General features: G+C 39.0%; 9 protein-coding genes across 9 annotated transcripts; 7 read left to right on the top strand and 2 right to left on the bottom strand.

Annotated features, from left to right (window-relative positions):
• Window positions 1-286: 286 nt before the first annotated feature.
• On the bottom strand, window positions 287-823 carry WWM1 (Wwm1p; the record flags this gene model as incomplete). Its single annotated transcript, XM_037290713.1, has 1 exon — window positions 287-823. One exon carries the CDS (start codon window positions 821-823, stop codon window positions 287-289), a length of 537 nt encoding a protein of 178 aa, XP_037146608.1.
• Window positions 824-1,502: 679 nt separating this feature from the next.
• Window positions 1,503-2,630, bottom strand: HG535_0H02090 (FAD-dependent oxidoreductase; the record flags this gene model as incomplete). Its single annotated transcript, XM_037290712.1, has 1 exon — window positions 1,503-2,630. One exon carries the CDS (start codon window positions 2,628-2,630, stop codon window positions 1,503-1,505), a length of 1,128 nt encoding a protein of 375 aa, XP_037146607.1.
• A 759-nt stretch (window positions 2,631-3,389) lies between these two features.
• On the top strand, window positions 3,390-5,747 carry CDC4 (SCF ubiquitin ligase complex subunit CDC4; the record flags this gene model as incomplete). Its single annotated transcript, XM_037290711.1, has 1 exon — window positions 3,390-5,747. The coding sequence occupies one exon, from the start codon at window positions 3,390-3,392 to the stop codon at window positions 5,745-5,747; it is 2,358 nt and encodes a 785-aa protein (XP_037146606.1).
• A 600-nt stretch (window positions 5,748-6,347) lies between these two features.
• HG535_0H02070 (uncharacterized protein) lies at window positions 6,348-6,803 on the top strand (the record flags this gene model as incomplete). Its single annotated transcript, XM_037290710.1, has 1 exon — window positions 6,348-6,803. The coding sequence occupies one exon, from the start codon at window positions 6,348-6,350 to the stop codon at window positions 6,801-6,803; it is 456 nt and encodes a 151-aa protein (XP_037146605.1).
• A 307-nt stretch (window positions 6,804-7,110) lies between these two features.
• On the top strand, window positions 7,111-10,785 carry SMC1 (cohesin subunit SMC1; the record flags this gene model as incomplete). The annotated part of the gene is made up of 1 exon (XM_037290709.1): window positions 7,111-10,785. The coding sequence occupies one exon, from the start codon at window positions 7,111-7,113 to the stop codon at window positions 10,783-10,785; it is 3,675 nt and encodes a 1,224-aa protein (XP_037146604.1).
• A 326-nt stretch (window positions 10,786-11,111) lies between these two features.
• On the top strand, window positions 11,112-17,528 carry BLM10 (proteasome activator BLM10; the record flags this gene model as incomplete). Its single annotated transcript, XM_037290708.1, has 1 exon — window positions 11,112-17,528. One exon carries the CDS (start codon window positions 11,112-11,114, stop codon window positions 17,526-17,528), a length of 6,417 nt encoding a protein of 2,138 aa, XP_037146603.1.
• A 374-nt stretch (window positions 17,529-17,902) lies between these two features.
• Window positions 17,903-18,547, top strand: SEC4 (Rab family GTPase SEC4; the record flags this gene model as incomplete). Its single annotated transcript, XM_037290707.1, has 1 exon — window positions 17,903-18,547. The coding sequence occupies one exon, from the start codon at window positions 17,903-17,905 to the stop codon at window positions 18,545-18,547; it is 645 nt and encodes a 214-aa protein (XP_037146602.1).
• Window positions 18,548-19,010: 463 nt separating this feature from the next.
• HG535_0H02030 (uncharacterized protein) lies at window positions 19,011-21,560 on the top strand (the record flags this gene model as incomplete). The annotated part of the gene is made up of 1 exon (XM_037290706.1): window positions 19,011-21,560. The coding sequence occupies one exon, from the start codon at window positions 19,011-19,013 to the stop codon at window positions 21,558-21,560; it is 2,550 nt and encodes an 849-aa protein (XP_037146601.1).
• Window positions 21,561-21,776: 216 nt separating this feature from the next.
• ULP1 (SUMO protease ULP1) lies at window positions 21,777-23,540 on the top strand (the record flags this gene model as incomplete). The annotated part of the gene is made up of 1 exon (XM_037290705.1): window positions 21,777-23,540. The coding sequence occupies one exon, from the start codon at window positions 21,777-21,779 to the stop codon at window positions 23,538-23,540; it is 1,764 nt and encodes a 587-aa protein (XP_037146600.1).
• Window positions 23,541-24,623: the final 1,083 nt, after the last annotated feature.

Genomic DNA, 24,623 nt, shown 5'->3' with positions numbered 1-24,623 from the left:
AATCAAGGTTCCCGCCCAGTTAAGATTGCTGAACAAGCTTCTCAACCAGCCGGCAGATCTTGGGCCTTTCGTAGTATCATTGCTTGTGCCATTGCCTGCCTGTTTGTGATAAAAGTCATGGACACGTGAAACGAACAAAATACGCTAGCTAGATTGCAACGCTTTCAACTACACTAACTGAATTACGGTACTCATGCTATGTACAATTTGGCGCTGCTGTTTATACGCCCGCTATACTGTATACTCCTACATAGCCTTGTAAAATCTTGAATTTGGTTTCCAGTACTCAGAAATCACCGCCGCCAAAGTCTCCACCACCGAAGTCTCCTCCACCGTAATCGCCCCCACCGTAATCACCACCGTAATCGTTCACCACAACGTCTGGTGTGAGGGCATCTGCTAATAGGAAACCACCTAGCATACCGGCTCCAGCACCCAACAAACCATTTCTCATGCCGTGATTTTGACGTTGCTGCATGGGCTGCTGATACATTGGTTGCTGATACATGGGCTGCTGATACATGGGCTGCTGATACATGGGCTGTTGAGGGTACTGCTGTTGCTGAGGATAATACGGTTGTTGTCGAGACGACGCCCGTTGTGCTGGTTGTGCTGGTTGTGCGGATCCCGATCTGGAATCTGGAGTATATGGGGGAGGCGACGCCTTTTCGGACGCCTGCGAGGGCCATTTAGTCCCCCTGGGAGCTTCCCATTGCGATTTGCGTGTACTTAGGTCAACAAAAAACCATGTTTTATAGTCATCGTCAAATATTGCCTTCCAACCCTTTGGTACCTCTGGAACGACGTCCTTACTTTGTGCCATAATCTAATGAATCTCACTTGAAAGTTTCTGTGAGAAATACACACTTATGGGGGCAGACTCTCGTGCGTGTATTTTTTTATGCACTTTTATAGATCATTTTTTGATTATCAGATCCTCAATCATTGCACGCCTGCTTCGCCCCGACATGATAGCCATGCCACAATCATCCCTAAATGTATTCACTCGAATCACATGAACGATAAACAAACATTGCAAAGAAGGGAGTAGAATATTTTCAAATGACTTATTAGTCGTATAGGTGACAGACGTAGAGAATCTGGTGGTAGAGAAAGCCCCACGTTATAGTAATAGAGACAGGCGGCGGAGTGATCGGTACAAGGTATATAGGAGTGGACGTACAACTGGCAGTCTAGGATGTAGAAGTATCAGGAGTTGTGAACGTAAGACGCAAGAAAAATGGGTAGACTAAGCAAGACGATATGTTAATCAGCGTGGAAATTCACGCTTGCCAGGTCGCTAATGTTGACAATGCCACCGTGGGGTCAAACGTAACGCATGTCTTTGTATAGTCAGAGCTCGATAGATTGAAAGTGGCTGCCGAGAGCATAAACCAGCGCTTTCTTTTTCCGGTAATTGTAGCCGTAGTCTGCCTGGCTCTGCCTGGCTCTGCGAGGTGATATGTGTGGGGCGGTCTGTCTATTTGTTATCTATCATATATCTATAACTTGCTTGTTTTCGCTTGGAAAAGCTTGAGAGAGTGTTTAGCGACACCAACCGAGGTCTCATACCCCATGCCTCCTAGGCCATAGGCGTGCACGATTTTCAGATTCCCATGTTGGGTAATCTCTTGCTGAGTTTCCAGCCTGCTGCCGCCAGTTCTAGCAGGTCTGAATCCGACATTGGTTCTGACAATGTCGAATGAACCATCTGGGAACATTAAATCGGGATACAAGATACGTGCCTTCTCGAGAAGGGCTAGCGTGTCTGATTCACGAGGTGTGACTCTAGTGTCCCCCGGTTGCTTTGTGCCTCCCAGGATATACTGAGCAGTACCATTAATTGCGGGTCTCTTGATAACAAAAGTCCAGGAGCCGTCTTTACCCTGATGTGTAACAGTCAGTTTCGAATATTTGATAGTATTGGGGTTTGGGACGTTCAGCAACACAGTTTGACCTCTTATTTTTGAGACTGCAGAATCGATCCCCCCGTGATACTGTAAACCAGTGCCAGTTGCATTGAAAATTGTTGTAACATTGGGCAAAAGCGAAGTTATCTCTTGTAAGGAATCTAAAGTAATCCTTTCAAGTTTTAGCGGGATCTCTAATCTACGGCATAATTGCTCAATTTGAAGCTGCAAAAATCGTAGGTATACGGGTGCGTTCAAACACCACGTTGTATACTCACATCCTAAACGAACACCATTTGGTAATACATCTTTGGAGAGAGTCTTAAAATCTATCAAAGACTCTTTAGAGTAACCATCTCCCAGGTTCAAATACTGATCTGAAGGCTCCTCTAGGAAGTCGATACCTTTGACAAATTCAATTGTCGACTCTGGATGTTCTAACGCAAACCTTTCAAAGAATTTATGAGTTACTCGTGTATATGCGGACTCTCTTTTATCGCTTTCAAAAGCCTCTTGTCTATGTGGGAATGGTCTGTAGTGTGCACCGGCCCATGGCGATGTATACTCAGGAGTCAATGGTTCATCTTTGGGGAAATTTCTGGCAATGATACATAGCTGCTTTGGAGGACGTTGCTTTTTCTCTTGTACCTCCAGCAACAATTGATGGGCGATTGTTAACCCAATAACTCCGGCGCCTGCAATAACAATATTTTCCGACATTCCTGAATTGTGTAGGATCCGTCTTGAGGTCTTCCTTCTTGGGAGTAATTCAGATATCTTGCAGATTTCCTTTCTTAATATATCAGAGAACACTTCCTGCAACAAATGAGCGATTAAAGCGAGATTACAAAAGTCGCCTTAAAAAAAACTGTTGCGTGTATATATTGTGTTACTATTATTTATCGGCATGACCTGTTGTTGATCATGATAATTTGAAAATGCAACAGCATGATATGTGACTATCAAGAGGTAAAAATTAACCTATCAACCATTGTAATTATGTCAATCTCAGCAGGATAGTTAAGAATATTATGAGTGTGAAATATGCTGCAAGCTTGTCAAAAAGCCATCAAGCACATACTAGCAACCGTGTGCGCTGAGAGATTCATTGTATAGAACACGCTGTTTAGGATTTGTAATGTATTTCTTCCTCTGTGCCCAATGGCAAACACACTAGTGACTTTGCAACGCCTGACAATCCGATAATGCTATTACTACATAAACGAATGAGCGACACCAAATCTTCAGCTTGCACTTCTGAACTACTGCCTTTCGCATATCAAACGAGATTCTCTTGTGTTTTATTTATTTTTTGTAAGTTGAATTGTCAGCTTCGGGATTTAGTCGGTTGAGCGGGTCAAAGTCTTACACTTATTGAAAAGAAACCTCAAGTTGGCTCAACAAATATTCACGACAGAATTTTAACTGAATAAGAGTCCAGTTCTCAAGGCTTAGCAACTCTGACGGGATAAACTAGTAATGAAGTCCTCTTCTGCACCGGAATATCCTTTGCGTCTCATTTCTGTTCCGTTTCAATACCAGATCCGAGACGACAAGAGTGAAAGACCAAAGTTGAGCGCAAGAAAGAAGCTGGTGCTCAAGGATAGTGAAATCGAAATCAACTGCGATCTCTCTGTTAGAAGGAATAAGAGGGATGGGGACCATTTCTTTGAGGAAAGAGATCTCAAACACATGAAAGTTGATGAAATGAGTGTCTCGTCCAGATTCGATGCCAAAAAATCTAAAGAAGATGCAACAACAGCACAAGCTTCTTTAAACGACGAAGCATCAACGGCGATAGATCATGGTCTAAAGACTGATGAGATAATGAAAAATGATGATCTTATGATGCTTTCAGGTCCTGACGGAAATGTCGACTCAGAGAATTTACCAAATTCCTTCCCTAAGGATCTTCTTCTAACAGCGGCACAACAAATCCTTGGAACGTCACCTGGAGGTACTGTAACTCCAAACACTTGCACAACAGTTGGAAGCACTGCAACTACTTCATCGACATCTTCTGCTGCGAATGAAATTGTTGAAGAAACTTTGCCTTTATCTCCTTTAGCTTCACCAGGGATAACAACTCCAAGGAGTGATGACGAAGAAATGCAGCTAGATAATGTTGGTCATAAAGAAGTCGCATTATCATCGCAAGAGGACGCAAACGATCTCTTTTCGGCGGTGAAAACAGAGCTTTCGCCAATCTGCTATAGAAATTTACTGTTTCAATTAGTTTCTCACATGAATAGAAGCGAGCTTTCGGATTTGAGCACTCTTTTGAGAGATAACCTGAAGCGAGATTTTATCAAATCCCTACCTCTGGAAATTGCATTGAAAATTTTAATGAATCTATCATTTCTGGACATTTCACATTGTTTGCAAACGTGCAAAAGTTGGAATCAGTTGATCAATTCAACCCCTCATTTGTGGAAACAAATGTTGATCTCTGAAAGTTTTGTCTCAAGAAAAAACTTCTCTAAGTATTCACAAAAGTTACATCTGAAATATCCTCAAGTATCAAAAAATGAAGATGCTTATCAATTAGACTTTTTAGAGAATTGTCATATTCTGCAAAATTGGTATAATCCTAAGTTTAAACCACAAAGGACAACTTTAAGGGGCCACTTGACAAGTGTTGTAACGTGTTTGCAATTCGAGGACGACTACGTTATAACAGGTGCCGATGATAAAGTAATCCGAGTTTATGACGCGGATAAGAAACAATTTCTTTTAGAGTTGACTGGCCATGATGGAGGCGTGTGGGCATTGAAATACGATGATGACGGCATACTAGTTAGTGGCTCGACTGATCGAAGTGTTCGTGTTTGGGATATCAAGCGCGGCTGTTGCACTCATGTGTTCAGAGGACATACTTCTACAGTTAGATGCTTGGACATCGTGGAATACCGAAATGTAAAGTACATTGTCACGGGTTCCAGAGATAATACGTTGCATGTATGGAAACTACCTAAAGAACCTAGAGTTGATGTACCAGATAAACAAGAATGGCCAGTGGTGTATAATATTCCTGAAGAAAATCCATATTTTGTTGGCGTTCTAAGAGGACACATGGCTTCTGTTCGTACAGTATCTGGTCATGGTAATATTATTATCAGCGGATCTTATGATAATAACCTGATGGTTTGGGATATTGCACAGATGAAGTGCCTTTATATTCTTACAGGTCACACTGATAGAATTTACTCTACAATTTATGACCACAAAAGGCTCAGATGTATATCGGCTAGTATGGACACCACAATTCGAGTATGGGATCTGCAGAACGTTTGGAACAATGGCACATGTTCGGTCGTGTCAAGCTCGCTATCACCATGCACCAAAATTACCGGATCAATGTCTACATTGCAAGGCCATACAGCTTTGGTCGGCTTGTTAAGGTTATCAGAGAAATTTTTAGTCAGTGCAGCAGCAGATGGCTCGTTAAGGGGCTGGGACTCAAACGATTACTCTAGAAAATTTGCATACCACCACAGCAATCAAAGCGCCATAACAACTTTCTATATCTCTGACAATTTGTTGGTCAGTGGATCAGAAGGTCAATTTAATGTATACAATTTGAGAAGTGGGCAACTGATACATTCTAATATACTTCAAGATGCTGAACAAATTTGGTCAGTAAATTTCAAGGGAAATATTCTCGTAGCTGCTGTAGAAAAAGACCGCCAAAGCTACGTGGAAATGTTGGACTTTGGCCAGGAAAGTGTGCCTTCCAAATTATCGAACTCAAAAAGCCTCATTACTGCTAGGAATAATCATTCAGATGATACGGGCAACTCATCAACTACATCAAACACTAATCTCCGATTTATGTAACTGCTTTGCACTTTCACCTGTGTGGTTAGGCCTTGCGACGAAATATATAATTAGATATCTAACTTATCTACTAGCGTTTTTAAATTTATTCAAGTTAAAACTTGGTAGACTTCATGCCCAATCATCAACTTGACCAACCTTAAAATAGAAAGACTCTCATTTCCATCATGTAGAAAGACTGATACGTGGCAATCCAGTTGAAAGCGACTCACGGAGCAACAATACCTTGATGGGATTCACGGGCTCATGGGCCTGAGAGTTCCGCATTGCCCAAGGCCTATACATTGGTCCCCCCACCTAAACCGATCATGGATGCTTTTCGACTACCATTTTCACACTAAATCACCGGTTTGAGAAACGCTTAACCGTTCAGAGACTTATGACAACATGATCTTATATCACTGTCTTCGGTAAAGCCAGAATTCATGATTTTCCGTTCTTTTGCACCCATAAAAAAAGAGGCCAAACGCATGATAAATGAAGAGATATGGTTGCAATAAATACGGTCTGACTGACAGCAGATGTAACATGAGTAAAGAATACCTAGATTACTCGTCCCTAACTACTTCGTGGTAACTCACAATAAGCATTAACTGCAGGATGCATTCACTATCAGCTGGTTCTACTTCATCAAAAGTGAGTGTTGTCGCTCCCTCTGAGAGCCAAAAACAAACTGCATCGGCGGAGGAGAGGGTATTTGGAACAGGGCTGTTTGACACCTCTCGGGGTACTATCGGGGGAGAAGGAAATGCAAAATTCTCGTGCGGTCTTCTGTTATGTGCGTTTATCGTTGTCATATCGTCTGGAGCAATCTTCTTTCTTGTTTGTAACGTGTACGTGCAATGGAGATCAATGGATCTTGCAAACAAGCAGAAGGCGTTGGCTAAAATGGGGTACATCTTATTGAGCATAATAGCATCTTTAATGATTTTTCAAGGCACGGTAATTGCGGTGTCAAGGCTTAGATCGCATTCTTTCCGAAGTAGGTCACCGAAAGGACGCTCCTACCAAAAGTTACAATCTACAGAGGAAGACTTCGAAATGGACGTTCTGTAAAGAGATTGGTAATATAGCTTATCCCATCAGTCTAAGCGGTCCTTAATTTCACGAGTCCTTAGTTTAACTAGTCCTTAGGCTAACCTTTATTAGCATGTTACTATTTAATTAAAACAAGGTCAAGTTACACGGCAATAGTATTTTTTCGATGCGATGCCCTTAGATGGTGTAAACGCGTGAAACGTGTCATATATCGAAACATCATATAAACAGACGCGTTTTTCATGGAAATGAAGGTTTTACATAGTTGTTGAAGATCTTGAGCGCTCTTGTCAAGCTAACAATACATTATAAAGAGCTGTCTGGTATGGGTCGACTTGTTGGTTTGGAACTTCACAACTTCAAGTCCTACAAGGGGACGGTACAAGTTGGTTTCGGTGACTCTAACTTCACCAGTATTATAGGTCCCAATGGGTCAGGAAAATCCAACATGATGGACGCGATCTCATTTGTTCTTGGGGTCAGAAGCAGTCATTTGCGGTCAAATATCTTGAAGGATCTAATCTACCGTGGTGTACTGGAAGAAGAAGGCAGCACTGTCTCAAATGGAGAGAATGACGATAATAATCCACAGTATGCACACGTCAAAGCGTTCTACCTCAAAGGCAATACCACAGTCGAACTCATGAGAAGTATAGCGAAATCAGGAGACACAACTTACAGGATGAATGGGAAAGCGGTTAATTACAAAAAATTTGCATCTTTTCTGGAGGACGAAAATATTCTCATAAAGGCTAAAAACTTCTTAGTTTTTCAAGGTGACGTCGTTGCCATTGCTTCTCAGTCCCCTTCTGACCTTTCGAACTTGTTTGAAGAAGTTTCAGGCTCCATACAGTACAAGAAAGAATACGAATTGTTAAAGGAGCAAGTGCAAAGATTGGCTCAGTCAGCAGCTGAGTCGATCAAAAACAGGCGACGTGTTCATGGTGAATTGAAAACTTACAAGGAAGGTATCCATAAAAACCAAGAGTACTCTGAGAAGCTTAAGGAAAAAAATGAGTTGGAACAGAATCTAGCTTTATGGCAATTATACCATCTCGAACAGAAAAAGTCTGAACTCAACAACAACCTACGAGAGTTCAAAACAAATATGAAAGGATTGAAAGAGAAAATTGGCGACGAGGAGAAAAATTTGACAAGAGCGAAGTCTTCGTATACCAAGGATAACACACTTGTTACCAAGCAAAATAGCTATCTTGAAGTAAAGGTGAAAGAAAGAGAGAAAGCGAATGCTCAGTTGCTACCCATCAAATTGTCTGAAAAAGCTGATATGAGACGTGTGGCCAATATTGAAAAAAAAAAGGAATCTTTACAGAAAGATATTGAAAGGCAAAGATTTTATGTTAACAAGTTCGAAAATCAGCTGAAAGTTGTTACAAGGTCCAAGGAAACTTTTGAAAAGGAATTGTCAGATGCCTCCGGTAATTTTGACAAGTACACGCTTACAGAGGCAGATCTTAAGATTTATAAAGAGCTCAACGAGAAATATTTAAATAGCGGTGGTTTCGACCTCGAGACTAAGATGGCGCTACTTGAAAATGATAAAGAAGAGGTTCAGAGTGACATAGAACTGGTAGAAAAAAGATTAGCTTTATCAAAATCTAGAATTATGGATGAATTAAGTGAAATTGGCGAAAGATTGGAGTTACAAATGACCGAATTGACGACCAGTTTGAACGAAAAAAATGCAAGCCACAATGAGGACATGAAAAAATTGAAGAGACTGCAATCTGAAATAGAATCATCTAGTAATAAGGAGTATGACTTAAATTATAAGTTAAGAGAAACTTTGATAAAAATAGATGACCTAAGTGCTTATCAAAGAGAAACGAACAAAGAAAGAAAGCTTAGAGAGAATGTTGCAACTCTCAAAAAATTTTTTCCTGGCGTTAGAGGTCTTGTTTCTGATCTTTGTCAGCCAAAAAAGGATAGATATGCACTTGCTGTATCAACAATCCTGGGAAAGAATTTTGATTCCGTAATAGTGGATTCGTTATCTGTCGCACAAGAGTGTATTGCCTTCTTGAAGAAGCAGCGTGCGGGAGTGGTCTCGTTGATACCATTGGATACTCTTGATGCGGAAACACCTGTCCTAGCTATACCTGACAACGACGGATGTATGCTTACAATCAATGCTATCAATTATGACCAGGAATATGAAAGGGCAATGCAATATGTTTGCTCTGATTCTATCATTTGTGATACCCTCACAATCGCTCAAGACTTGAAGTGGAATAAGAAAGTCAAGTCAAAATTGGTAACCCTGGAGGGTTCATTGATACATAGAGCAGGCTTAATGACTGGTGGTATTTCCAAAGATAGTAATAATCGATGGGATAGGGAAGAATATCAAAGTCTGATGACACTCAAGGATCAATTACAAGTGGAAATTGAAGAGGTTTCAAATTATTCCAGAAATAGTTCACTGGAGGCCAGAAACCTAGAGGGAAATTTATCGACATTAAATGGCGAAATCTCCGATTTGAGAACACAAATATCCCAACTGAAAAGATCCATTGAAGAGAACGAAACAGAGATCAAATATCATCAAAATTTAATCGGGAAAGAATATGAACCGAAGCAGCAAGGATTGAGAGAAAAGGTTTCAAAAATCAACGAAGCCATCAGTCATCTTTCAGTTGAAAAAGAAGACTTACAAAAAACTATTTTTGAAAGCTTTACTTCAAGAAAAGGTTTCTCTATCAAAGAGTTCGAAAATCATTCTGGCGAAATGATGAGACAGCAAAACAAAGAACTGCAAGAACTGCAGAGGCAAATTTTGAATATTGAGAACAAGTTGGAATTCGAGAAGGAAAGACTGGCAGCTACAGAAAAAAGACTAGATAAGACCCAGAATGATCTCGTGAAAGTAAAATCCGAACTTGTATCTTTAAGATCCAGAGAACAAACTGTGCAGAAAGACATACAGAAACTCGAAGATGAAGTGGAGACAATTCGCAGCGGGATTCATGATCTTGAGAGAGTTCTTGATGCGAAACAAAATGATATCAATTCTACAGATGAAATCCTTGATGAACAAAATAAAAACTTTCAATTAATGAAAAAGGAAAGGGATGACACTAAAGATGAAATTGAGAAAATCAATTTGGAAAGAGCTTGTCTGCTAAAGAATTGTAAAATCTCGAATATGAGTCTTCCAGTATCTTCTGTAATCGGAATACAAGCGTTGCCAATCGACAGTATCGATGAAAATGCCATTGAGATAGCAAATGAAATCAGAATTGGTTTTGAGACACTCCCAGAAAAATACAAGGAAAGCAATGCGGATAGAGTCCAACGAGAACTAGAAAACAGTATCAAAGAAATACAAGTTACATTGAGCGAATTGCAACCCAATTCAAACGCCACAGACAGATTCACAGAAGCTCAAGTAAAATTTGAGTCGATCGATCACGAAACTGAAAGACTGAAAAACGAAGAAAGAAAAGTGCTGGCACAATTCTTGAAAGTCAAGAAGAAAAGGAAACAGCTGTTTGAAAGTGCTTTCGAATATGTGAGTGATCACATTGACCCCATCTATAGAGAATTGACAAGAAACCCTAATAGCACAAGCGAGTTGACAGGCGGTAGTGCCTCTTTAACTCTCGAAGATGAAGACGAACCGTTCAATGCAGGCATTAAATACCACGCAACGCCACCACTGAAGAGATTCAAAGACATGGAATATTTATCTGGTGGTGAAAAAACTGTTGCGGCTCTTGCATTGCTCTTTACCATAAACTCATATCAACCAAGTCCTTTCTTTGTCTTGGATGAAGTTGATGCAGCTCTAGACACAGCTAATGTTGAAAGAATTGCTACATATATCAGGAGACACGGGAATAGTGATTTGCAATTCATTGTCATTTCACTGAAGAATACAATGTTCGAAAAATCCGATGCACTTGTAGGGGTGTACAGAGAGCAGCAAATGAATACCTCAAGAATCGTTACGCTCAATCTAGAAAATTATGCTAGTTAATTTTAATCTATCTTTTATACAGGGAAATTTCTGCTATATATTATTATAATATTTCCTGTGACGGCTTTAACTCCATTTTTCAGTCTTCCCTTTAAAAGGCAAAACGCGGCTATTAAAAAGTATAGCATCTTTTGCCACCACCGCCGAGACGTTTGAATATATAAAGGGAGACAATTGCTTTGTTATATTTGGCATTGTCAACTTGACATCCATCTATTTATCGATCAATTCGCATTGAAACCAAACAACAGCAGTGTGTGGAGTGTTGTCAGTATATTAGTTTTGGCATTGTATTTCACTCTTACAGGAAACGTTGAATAATAATCATGACGAAAGAAGTTATCGAGTCACCAATCCCCAGCAAGAATAAAACCGTAGCTCAATTAAAGAATTCTCACATGAAAACACTGAGATCTAATTCTAGCGTTGTGGATGAAGCGAGCAAACGACAACGACTAGTATCTCCAGATATAAATCATGCAATTAATATGAACAGAGCAAGCTCCGCAACCCCCAGAGCTGGATCACCGAGGCTAGTAAATAATATGGACTCGGACGAGATCTTGAAAAAACGATTAAAGTACTATAATTTGGATTACGCTGATAATAAAGAAGACTTTTTACACGATATTTATGATCCTAATTCCAAGTGGTTCAGCAGATCTGTAAAGCCGGAGTTCTTGGTAGAGGAGTGTATTCCGTACGAGTTGGAAAGTCACAAGGATCAAGCTAGCTACCTCTGTCACATAGTTGTCAATCTATATATTGCCATCAATTCACTGGATATCCAAGGTTTGATATCTATTTCAAGTAAAGACCTAGCCGACATGAAACATGAGGTGGACAATCTGGCGTTAAAAACTGATCTGTTTCGATTATCCGAAACTTTCCCGGATCCAGAGACATTAAGCAGCGATATTGCTGATTTTGATGAAGGAGAAGATGAGGATGACTTGTTCGATGAAAACGAGTTCATCGATGCAGGGGGTCCAGATTTCCATGCAACTGGAAAAATAACAGCGAAATCAGCTTCCATTATCAATGTTAATCATTGGACTAATGAATTAAAAAACTGTATGCATTTCGAGTTTCCGATAACGTTGAGAAAATCTCTAGCCAAAGTCTACTACTACCTTTCTTTGGTGAAAGGACAAAAAGTATATAGACAGATGCACGTTGATATGTTCGACCTATTAGTGAATGTGGATGATGATAACACTAACTACACGGATCTGCTATTTGAAGCCGGCTTACGTTTAGATCATCACATAATGCTACAATTTTTGGAAGATTTTTTGCTTCATCCAGAGTCAGACTTGCAACTATTTAGACTCTTACTGAAGCTGGCACACAGTGCTAAAGCTTTTTACGACGATGAGCATGGTACTGTCCTGACAAAAAGCATGGAGTATTTACTCTCAAGTCTTGCACCCTCAACTATGGCGTCAGTAATGCCTATAATAACTTCATTTGTTCCTTATCAGTACAAAGAGACAGCAAAAATTGTGGATTATATTCCTTTCTGTTTCGGATTTTGGAGCTCATTCGTGGGATACGTGGGTGTGGATACGCACATGTATGATTTTATGGGAACTGTGGCTGAAGATGCTCATTGGAAGCTTCTCAAAGGATCACCAGCTTCATCTTTCATTAAGGTAAATGAGTTTATGATATTGACAGAAGCGCAAATGTCGTTCATGTTCAATAAGTTACAAAATAATCTGAAAACTGATGGACAAATTCACTCATACTCTCGAGCTGTTAGACCTTTTGTTTATTCTCTGGTTGGGAATAAGTCAGAGATGTATTTCGAAAAACTTTCGGGGCTAGTAAAATCAATTGCAACATATGTCCATCCTTCCAACAGTGGGTTTTGGACGAAAACAATATCCAAGTTTGTGCACAGCTTTATTAAAATGTATCACGGAAGAGCCGTAAAGGAAAAGAAGTTCAAATCTGGTGATTCTGATCCAGGGTCACATTTTTTTCACCTCAATGCAGAATGCAACGCCAAATTGTTAAATACTTTTCTGGATCTCTTGTTCTCCGGAGCACAAAATAAAAATAACGATGTTTCAAATCAGTACATTTCAAGTTTGGCTTATTTGATTGATTTGGCTCCTAAGCAGTCTCATCTAGTGTTTAGCAGGATTTTGACGGACCTTTACGAAGCGTTATCCGGTGAGCATATCAATTCTACTCATCGACTAGTCGCGTCCTTGAAACAATTCAACAGAGTTGTGAGATATATGGTAATGGACAAAATTTATCGGGTTCATACAACTAATGTGCTCATGATGTTAGTCTCTAAAATAGATATGAATGACATTATTTTGACTAGCAATATCATTAACGGAATTGTCTCAATTGCTTCCTTTATCCCTATTCAAAACCTTGTAGAAGAGAACGAGTATATTACATTCGAGTCAAATACTCTTCCTTTCATAGAGCAACATTATTATCATTTCAGGGCCGACCATTCAACCTCCGAGTTTCTGTATGATGAAGAAATCTTGAAGAATGCGTTCCGTGCTTCAACAACTATTTTTGAAAATGCACTTAGAACATATGTGGATAAACTCTTTCAGTTAGCTGACGTTGATTTAGAAGATGGCTTTGTAACAAAGCTTAACCAAACAACACTGATTTTGGTGGAATCTATGGACGATAGAATGTTCACAGCTTTTTCGGATATATTTCGAAGAAAGTTCTGGGATAATGATTCCTTTAAAGAAAAGAATCCACATTTTGAACTGGTTACAATACCGCTTGCATGTTTGGTAAGAAATGATAGCTCTCTGAGCAAACCGCTATTCCAAAGTTTGACGCAAAATATCCGGGAGCAGGTTGGTCGAGGAGCCGGCTCGATTAGAGGAAGTACGGAAATCCAACCAAGAGATTTGAAGCTTGTGTTATACTTATCTGCTTTAAATGACATTTTGAGGCAATCAGGCAAAGAAATTTTGGCTTTTAAAGATGAGTTAATTGAATTTTTGAAGTATATATATGATAATATAACAAATCCTCCATTGGATGTGTTCACTTCCGTTATCATTCACCACGCTTGTGCTAGTTTGACTAGTACCGAAGTTGTTGATTACCGTTTGTTTCCAAAAACCTCCAAAATACCTTCTGATCAAAGGTGGGGTGGCCTTCAGTTCGACAAACGAAAATTTCTGGAAGAGCATATAGACTTCGCTTGGCATGTTCCTACAGCTGCAGAGGTGAGTTTGGCAATTGAAATGTTTGAAACTGTGATAGATCATTGTATAAATCGTGTGAAGAGCCTAATGGAGAGTCCTGAAACAGATTCGGCGTATACGGACAGGTTACAGAAGTACATTTTAATTGTTACACATGCTTTGTCGGGCTCAAGTCTCCTCTTTGACCCTGACTATAACAAGAACTCCACAATTTCAACGCCAGGAAAAGATTACAGAGAAAAATTGTTGCTATTAAAGAGCATTCGTGACAACAACTGTGACACAGAAGAGCTTGATATTGATATAGAACAAATTCGCTCGGAAGTGGACAGAAACTCTTCTGACAATCCAAACAACTCTTCTGTTCTGCAAATGTCAAACGAGGACAATAGCTTCATTGAAGTTAAAAACGAAGACTCTAATGATGTAATTATGGAAGAGGTCACTGAAATCTCTGCCTTACCATCAGGTATAGCAACACCTGAACCCGGCACACATTTTGGTGGAAACGTAAATTCCTGCATGAATTCTAGGCTGATATTCAGAGATCTGGATATTTACGCTTGTAACTACTATTTTGGAACTTCTGTTTCAGAAAAACTGAAAAATCCTCAATATTTACAAGTGCATAATGTTAGAAACAGAGTTGGTGTATTCTTCCACAAGCTCTATAAGTTTCTCCAAAGCAATTACGATAACAACACCAATGTTTTCCAAATTTTACTACACGGTATCAAGGTCTTCTTTACAGATGTCGGGCAGGAGACAGTATTTAATGATGATCCCAATGCTTTCCTTGATTTAGACTTCTTGGAAAATATTCAAAGTTTGAATGGATTAAGTCTACCTTACACTAGAACCTGTCTGGCAGCCAATGCTAACGATTTCCACCAAGCTCGTGTTTTATTGCATTCTACCAATCGTCATCCATCTACTTTAGAGGCCCAACTGTTGTGTGACATAATCAATCTCTCAACCTCTGTATACCCGGACATCCATAAACCGGCTCAAGGTACTCTATTGCATTGTATGAAGCAGTTCATCGGATCTTATTCGATTATTATAAACAAGGCAATCTCTTGCTTAAAACAAGTACTGTTGTCGGGGAATTATATGAAAATGGAAGCAGTGCTGAAGTTGTTCATGATGAAGAAAATTAACAGAAAGCTGATGTCTGACTACAAAAACCTCAAAGAGCTTATTTTACTTCTAGTAGAATGTTATAAAGTCAACGAGCTGGAAATTGCCATGCAGTCGGATCAGATTTTAAATGAAATAGCAAGTGGTTTAAAGATACCATCAAGTGTCTGTATTCTTGATTCTAGAGCAAAAACAACTCTGGCCCCACCGGACAAAAGTATTGATTTGCAGGTTGAAGCTGTCAGACGCGCAAAAGATAAAAAGCGGAGGTACTATTTCTCTCTTCTGGAGAATTTACAGTCTGAATTGCTATTGAAGTTCAGCACGAAAGAGAATTTTGGCTGGAAGTTACCAGTTTTTATGATGCGTCTCGTTAATAAACTGCAATTGAATCTGGAAACTACAGTTGATCAAGGAGTCATTAGTTTCATTTACATTCAGATGAAGTCAAATCATCCTGGCCTGATTCATCTAGGAGTGAAAACCTTCTTTGGAATATTTGATAAAATTTCCACTTTATCAGATTATGACTACGATATCCCTAAAGTGTATGATTCAAATTATGAGTTACGATTCACAGAAAAATTGGATACATCTATACCAAACATGAATGTTGTTTTCAACAAAGAAATGAATAATTTCAAGTCACCCAATTTTTTCATTGATTCTCGTATGTATGTTGGTTGGCTATGTTGGGGTAGATCTGTGGAAGTAATGAAACCGGTTCGAGTTGAACTAAATGTTAGGGAAAATGAACGAGAAAGCTTGGAGATCATGGGTAGCTTGATTTCCAAAGAGTGGCTAAAGATGAATACTGAAAATCTAGTTCAAGACAACGAGACGCATGGCGTCTTTAGCAGTTGCAATGTTTCATTTTTTATTATGATCATGTGTCTGATCTCTAACGGGTATACTGCACTGAAACTTGATGATATATTTGATTTATGCAGGGAGCATTATAACAGAGACGACAAAGCTGCAATGATCATGTCTATTGAGATTTTTGCCGCTTTAGTTTGTAGCAGTAAGATGCTCAAAGAAAAAGAGCTCAAGTTTAGGGACGAATTCGTGGATAATTTTCTTCAGAACTGTTTAAATGTGGATCTAAATCAAGATGCTTCAGACATTTGGAGCACCATGTGCTGGTGGTTACCAACAACCGTTGATATTAGGAGATGCGAACCATTTTACCGTCAATTTTCACAAATTCATGAGCTCTTGAATACAAACTCAGATGATGCAGGTCATCAAGCATCAAAACTTTTGATGTTGAAAAGTATGATTATGTCTCTAGAATATAAAAATCCGAATATTGCTCCAATCTTTGACAGTCTAACAATGCAGCATCCATACGACCAGGTTCGAGAAGCTATTGCTCAAGTTCTTTGCTCTCTGATAACCACACAGAGCTGCCCTTCATGGGAAAATGTTGCAATCATGATGGAAGCCGAAAGGGTCAGTCCTGGAGGTCTGGGCCTCCCAGTTAAGCAGCTTCCAGCGGAAATTGATAATTTTATTAAAAGGCAATTTCTAAATATACTTGAAGAAAGTCGTAAAGTGGAAGGTTTGACTCCACAAGAAATTTTGAAGACCAAATTTTTCTATATGTCTTCGACTATGTTCTATTGGATAAATGAAATGGCAAGAAGCAGTAATAAAATTCTATTGGTGCCCTACGTCGTCGATTATTTGGCGCCATTTTTATTGACATTGTTAAAACATAAGGATGTTTGTAAATTATCAGGTTTAGATCCAGTACCACAATTTATTGGTTTATCTTACATGCCAATTAGAAGGGAAAATATAGGTGCGTTAGTGAAGTTACTTTGTAACACCAATCTGACTTCCTCATCGTTTCAAATCAAGCTACAGTTACGTTTCATCCAACACTTTTTCTCATCACAACTGTTGCAATTGACCAAAGCTGAAAAGGACTACATTTTAAATGCACTTGTCGATCACCTTTATAATCAAAAATATGTTGAAGTAAGAACCAGCGCGGCAGATGTACTTTCCAATATCGTTCACAACTTGGGTGAAAAAAATCAAGAACTGCAGCTATTAGTAGATCGTTTCAACTCAGGCTTAGGTAACTACTCCTGGAAAGAGAAACAAAAACTATCCAAGACAGACACCAATGTTCACGGTAGTATACTTGGCTTGGGTGCTATCATATCGGCGTTCCCATATGCCTTCCCATTACCACAATGGATTCCTAGACAATTGAGTAACATTTCATCATGGGCTAGAACAAATGGTATGGCTGCCTCGGCCTCTAAAAGTATTATAAGTGAATTTAAAAAGGTAAGAACAGATACCTGGAAATTTGACAGACTTGCTTTCACCGCAGAACAGTTGGAAGACTTAGAAGGTGTTTTATGGAGCAGCTACTACGCATAATTAGTTGTGAAGATATTCACATGTACTCCAATCTCAAGATACATTGTCTATATAACACCCTAGAGATATATTACATAAATGCACTCTATATATTTGAGACCACCGTTACCCGCCTTGAGTGCAATCACGAAGCCGTAACTGGAGGGGGAGATCCGACTCAAACTATTCAGCTGGGGAAACTCGGGATCGGATTGTGATAAAATAGCATTCTGGGGTACTATAAAAGCTCCATATACTATCTGAAGATTGGCTAAGGTGCGGTTTGTGGTGCAGATTATTTCTATAGAATCGAGAAAACAACAAAGGCGTTTTCTTTTTCTTCTCTCTACAAGGTGTTTACGTGATTAATAGCCATTTCAATATTAGTTTGAGCAATGTCAGGTTTGAGGACAGTGTCTGCATCTGCCGGCAGCGGCAAGAGCTATGACTCTATTATGAAAATTTTATTGATTGGTGATTCTGGTGTTGGTAAATCGTGTTTGCTGGTTCGATTCGTGGATGACAAATTTAATCCGTCATTTATCACCACTATTGGTATCGATTTCAAGATTAAGACGGTTGATATCAATGGCAAAAAAATCAAACTACAATTGTGGGATACTGCAGGCCAGGAAAGATTTCGTACAATTACTACAGCGTACTACCGTGGTGCAATGGGGATAATTCTTGTCTACGACGTCACCGATGAAAGGACGTTTGCTAATATCAGACAATGGTTCAAGACTGTCAACGAACATGCCAACGATGATGCACAATTATTGCTTGTGGGGAATAAGAGTGATATGGAAACTAGAACCGTTACTCTCGAACAGGGTGAAACCCTGGCTAAGGAATTGGGCATTCCATTCGTCGAATCTAGTGCCAAGAATGACGACAATGTGAACGAAATTTTTTTTACATTGGCGAAGCTCATTCAGGAAAAGATCGACAACGATAAACTTGCGGGAGGTACTTCTGGTAAGGACAGCAGTATCAATATAAATTCGGGCGGTAGCGGGTCCAAATCGGGGTGCTGTTGAGTATTAATCGAAATTCCAAATTCATTCTCCTTCAATGTATAAACCTATGTACACTTAAAAAAATAAGTACCAGAACTCTTCGGTAACCAAAGAGCTGGGCCTCATATCATCCAAATAAACGGCCCACGCTATTCAAAAGATAACTAATCATCCAAATAGCAGTTGAACACGTTAATAACGGACGTTTGGGGCTTCTATGGGCATATCTCAAGTGTCTGAACCTTCCTTCAATGCTTGTTGTGAAACTTTTCATGGTTTGATCCTTTTTATATGTCTGTGCGCACGTGGCCTGCTTTTCATAATGCTGCAAGAAAAGATCAAGAACAGAGATTTTGAACTATAAAAAGAAGAAGGCACTAGACAGATTAAAGTATAAACAATTTGTATTGACGTTGTAGCATCTCGAGGTTACTTCGTTGTATTATCTTAGCTTGTTGCAGGGGAGTAAGTAAAACTTGTGGCAATGCTATTCGGTGTGAAGTTGGTGAATGATGTTTATCCACCCTGGAAGGATTCATACATCGATTATGAAAGGCTTAAAAAATTGCTGGAAGAAGGAGTTGTTCCTGACAAGTCCAACAAATCCAAAGGAAATTCTGGAGGTGCAGATTTTGCATGGGGAGATAACGATGAGTCCAGATTCGTGGAAGCTTTGGACAAGGAGTTAGAAAAGGTATATGGGTTTCAAATCAAAAGATACAACAGCCTTTTGGAGAGATTGAGTAGACTAGAAGCGCAGAGTAGCACAGAGGAAAATATCAAGAAATTAGATTCGGAGGCATTTCAGGCAGCTTTGGAAGACCTGTTGAGTGAAGCTCAAGAGTTGGATAACTTTTATCGGTTAAATTACACTGGTTTCATCAAGATCGTCAAGAAACATGATAAGCTACACGCGCGTTATCCTTCAGTGAAATCACTTCTAGAGGTCCGGTTAAGAGGGTTGCCTTTCCATTCGGAGGAGCTTTCACCATTGTTGTATCGTATTTCGTTTCTTTACGATATCTTAAGGAGTAACTTTTCCAAAGTATCAACTTCATTGGCCAATGCTTCAAAAATGAGTGCTGCTGGTAGTAGTTCTGCAGAGCTGAACTTCAAAAGTTTTAAATTTTGGGTTCACAATGATAATTTGATGGAAGTCAAGACAAGAATTTTAAGACATTTGCCGGTTTTAGTTTACGCATCAGCACCAACCGAAAACGACGATTTAGTAGATCGTTTTGAATCAGATGTTATAAATTCAGACGTTGGAGCCTTTTCGTCAAGTTCAAGCGGTGATAATATTGATTCTGCGTTAAATGAGAACAAATCGTACGATCCTGTCATTACAGCTCTGTATTTTGATAACGAACAATTTGAACTGTATAATGACAAATTACTGAGAGCACATTCAGCTCCCACTTTGAGATTTAGATGGACGGGTAGACTGGCCTCAAAACCTGATATTTTTCTCGAAAAAAGAATGGTTGTCGAGGATCCAGGTACTGGCAATACAGAGCTAGAAGAAACCAGACTCCAAATTAAACAAAAATTTCTCAATGGATTCATTTTCGATGGTGATGAAAAGTATAAGGAGCGTACCTTGAGTAAATTGAGAGAAAGACGTTGCAGAGAAGATGAAATTACGAAGGCAGGTAACGATGTCGATTCTATTCAAAAATTTATCTTGCAGGAGGGACTGCAACCTGTTTTGAGGACTGTTTATAGCAGAACAGCTTTTCAGATTCCAGGTGATGACAGAATCAGAATTACTATTGACTCTAATATTATATATATAAGAGAAGACTCCTTTGATGAAGAGAGACCTATTAGAGATCCAAAGAGCTGGCACAGAACTGATATCGACTCGGATATAAAAAATCCATTGAAACTTTTGAGGAATGGTGAATATTCTAAATTTCCTTACTCGGTCATGGAGATCAAAATTAGAAATGATACAAGTTCAGTTCGCGGTAAAACTTCTGATATGTCACAAGCAAAGTTACCAAGAAGACATGGTCAATGGATAAACGAATTGACAAATTCTCATTTGGTTAAAGAAGTTCCAAAATTTTCCATCTATATTCAGGGTGTTGCTTCGTTGTTTGGTGATGATGAAAAGTTGGACGTTTTACCTTTCTGGGTTCCCGAATTAGAGACAGATATTAGGATTGATCCAAAACAGGCCTACGAGCAGGAAAAGAAGAAGTTGAAGAAGCAGAAGGAAACCAAAGAAAAGATAAACCAAATGAGAAGGTTATCCAGAATGTCTCAGCCAGCTGGTGAAAGATCAAACGAGAACTATGTACAGCAATTAAAGGAAACTGAAGATCAAAATCAAACTCAAAGCTTGGGTTCTGATGCAGATTTGGAAGATCATGAATCTTCAGACGAAGAAGATAATGGAACTTCTGTAAGGGAGGGTCGCAAAAAGACAAAACAACCTACTTTGTTAAGTATTTTGGCCGGCGCCGATTCGAAACTTACAAGAGTAGATTCAGAGGATGAGGAGATTGTTCTTCCACCTGGTGTGAAAAAACCAACAAGTTATATAAAGAATGCAGGACCAGTCAAAGTGGAGGCGAAAGTTTGGTTAGCAAATGAACGTACCTTTAATAGATGGTTGCACGTGACAACTTTGTTGAGTATCTTGACGTTTTCCATTTATAACTCTGTCAAGAGAGCTGAGTATCCTGAATTGGCTGAGTTACTGGCCTACATATTCTTCGCATTGACCCTTTTTTCAGGTATTTGGGCCTACTACATTTATCTGAAGAGAGTGACTGTCATCAGGGAAAGAAGTGGCCAACATTTAGATTCTCCATTGGGTCCCTTGGTCTTGGCATTTGTCATTTCCTTCGCATTGATTGTGAATTTTGTGCTTGCATTCCGAAATGCCAACAAGTCCAAAAAGATGTACATCGAAAATTTAGGAGAATTTTCAGGTTCAATAGAGAGACTTTCAGATGATTCTCTGCCGGAATCTTTACGTCCTGTCCAGAACTTCATTTTTAATCTTGTAGGTAGTAGTAATTAAGCACACCAAACTACTCGAAGACAATAACAATATATGTATGTGCATGAGTATATTAATATTTTTCTTTATTTTTCTTCGTTTCTTTAAAGTCATTTTAAGGTTGCATGCCTTGGCCTAAAAAAGTTCTTGTACAGAAATATCAACATTCGTGATCATTTGGAGTTCAAATCAAAAAAAAAAAACGGACAGAGGGCATTTGCAACTATTTATCATTGCATGTCTGTTGACAATTATAAGAGCTTGAAAGAGGCCAGCAACATACCTCCTTCCTTTTCTCACATTTCCACTTACAGGACGATAAATGTACCTTTATTCAGTCCTAAGAGAACAATGGATATGAGCAGCCGAAGTCAGCTTAGCTCATCCACTACTGTGGTCTCGCACAAAACTGAAGGTAACATAGATACCTCCGTCCCAATTGAACAATCTAAAGGCCCCAATGATTATCAAAATAGGATACTTGTAAGCATAAAAAGTGCTTTGAGGAGTACAGGAAATTTCATGTGGGATAGTTTAGGATGGAGTACAAAATCTGCCCCATCAGATAATATAAGCGATTCAAAAAATGCATCTGCTGCTGTTAAAAAGAGCATGACTCATAACCAAAAGTTCCCCGAGTATTTCGTTATGCCAAGAAAGAGCAGAAAACTTGCCAATACCACGCCGGCTAAAAGTAATGAGATCAACGAAAATTCGGGTCTCAACTCAAGCTTTAGTGAGGAGCCTGAAACAGAACGGATCCTCTCATTTTCAAAGGATCCTTTTAATTGGAATAAATGGAAAACCACCCAGATAAGCTCCAGGATAAGTAATATAGACTCTCAGTCGGCTCCCTACGGGACTACGCTTAGAACAAGAAAAATAAATCGAAATCTTTCGTCAAGACAGAATCATTTGATCCTAAGAGATCAGTCTGAAGATATAGAATACTTGAAGATGATCTACAATGGTGAATACAAGGTACCGAAAATTATTGAAAATGAACGGGACGAACAAATGAGGCTGATGCAGGGGGATATGTCCAAGAATAAGAAGGCAAAAAAATCAATTGTTGATTTAACTGAGAAGATAAAAAATATCTTGCTCGAAAGCAGAGACCGAAGGCAGACAATTAATGATGATTTAATATTTGTTAGAGAGCAGAAAGTCTCTCCACTGGAAAAGAAGAGGAAGGAATATAATATACAACAATTGAGGTTTGATAGATCACTGCTAGAATTTGATAAAGAATTTAAAACTTATAACGAATTGTTGGAGGAGAGAAAGCGCATTCAAGATCAAGTCAGAAAGAAGATAGAACTGACAAAACAGAAGAGATTGATTCCAACCATCAGTGATACCGATAAAATCAAGGTCCAGACGATTTGGAAAAAGCAGGAGAATTTTGTATTGATGAATAAAGACAATCTGGAAGTGAATGTACGAGATTTCAAGACATTGACCCCAAGGCGATGGCTAAACGATACTATTATTGAATATTTCATGAAATATATCGAGAAGCATAATGAAAGAATGGTAGCGTTCAATTCTTTTTTTTATACGAATTTATCAGAACGTGGGTACCAAAGTGTCAGAAGATGGATGAAAAGAAAAAAAGCCAAGATTACTGATCTCGACAAAATCTTTGTTCCAATAAACTTGAATCAATCGCACTGGGCTTTGGGGGTGATTGATATTGCCAGAAAAAGAGTTGTATACGTTGATTCTCTGTCGAACGGGCCAAATGCGGTAAGTTTTGCAATATTAAATGACTTACAAAAATATGTCGTAGAAGAAAGTAACAATACCATAGGATCAGATTTTGAGCTTGAAAATTTGGCATGCCCTCAGCAACCAAATGGATTCGACTGTGGTATCTATTTATGCATGAATACGTTGTGTTTGAGCCAAGACTCTCCATTACACTTTGATCAAAATGACGCCGTGAACATGAGGACTTACATTGGGCATTTGATACTGACTGAAGGAATTCAACAGTAAACGGATATCGAAGAAGGATTTACTTAACTATGAAAGATGTGACATAAATAGTGTTCTTTGTTACTATGTGAGCGTGTACTATTATTGATTTTCGTAAAACTTTACCAACACTCTGAGCTACACTGCAGGAATTTCATATTTTTCATGTCATCAGCAAAATTTCTGAGTTCACCTTGTGAATCGGGCGCAGATACCATAAATAAGGAGAGAATATTTATAATAATTTATCATATTAGCTCTTCAATAATGTTTTCTGGACCAGTAGCTCCCGCACACCTCCTCTTGGTCTTAGCCTAGCGATGGATTTCTCAGTACGTATGCAAAAACCACCAATGTGATTTGTTCTGCTTGTATTATTGATGGCAAATCAAGGCAAGCTCAAAAGATCTATCAGGTAATCTTTTTTTCTTTTTCCTTTAAGAGCCTCTCGAAGACTCACAAGCTCACCTTCAGCAAGATTGTGATTGACTTAAACATGATTTTACTTGCTGTATCATTTACTTTAGGTCTTTTCGTATATTTGACTTAAAAGGTCCAATAGCCCGTCAGTACCACTACTACCGCCGCTAAAACGGAAATTTTTCAAGTTAAAGAGCGCCATAAGCAATCCTTATTGATGTTCTTGTTGATAAAGCTTTCTATCCAGAAAAATTCAATCAAAAACAAGGCCTTGAATGTTTCTTTTGGCAGTATATTACCTGAGCTGATATTTCTTAAGATCTCTCATCTTGTTTCTGCATAATTCAGAAATCAATTGTTCCGTACATTCTATAGCTGCTGCGCATGTGTTCAGTGCATACCCCTTGTCTTTAGAATTCTTACATTATGGGTCTTATATCATCAGCCATCAATATCAATCAATCGAATTTTATCCGTGAATAGAAATCTCATCTTTACAAATATCTCATGCACCTTTACAACTTCGGTTCTATTGGAATCAGTAGGTGTCTAAAGCTAAGTTAGCGGTGGTGGTAGAGCGCAACGGTAAGATAGTATCAGTCGGTCGATGAACATGGATTGTAAGCACCGTCCAAATACATATTTGAGAATCTATAGGATCAGACAAACATGACTCTCTCCGTT

This window comes from Zygotorulaspora mrakii, chromosome 8 (genome assembly GCF_013402915.1).
Source record: "Zygotorulaspora mrakii chromosome 8, complete sequence".
Lineage (NCBI taxonomy): Eukaryota > Fungi > Ascomycota > Saccharomycetes > Saccharomycetales > Saccharomycetaceae > Zygotorulaspora > Zygotorulaspora mrakii.
This window is presented reverse-complemented; position numbering and strand designations above follow the sequence as displayed.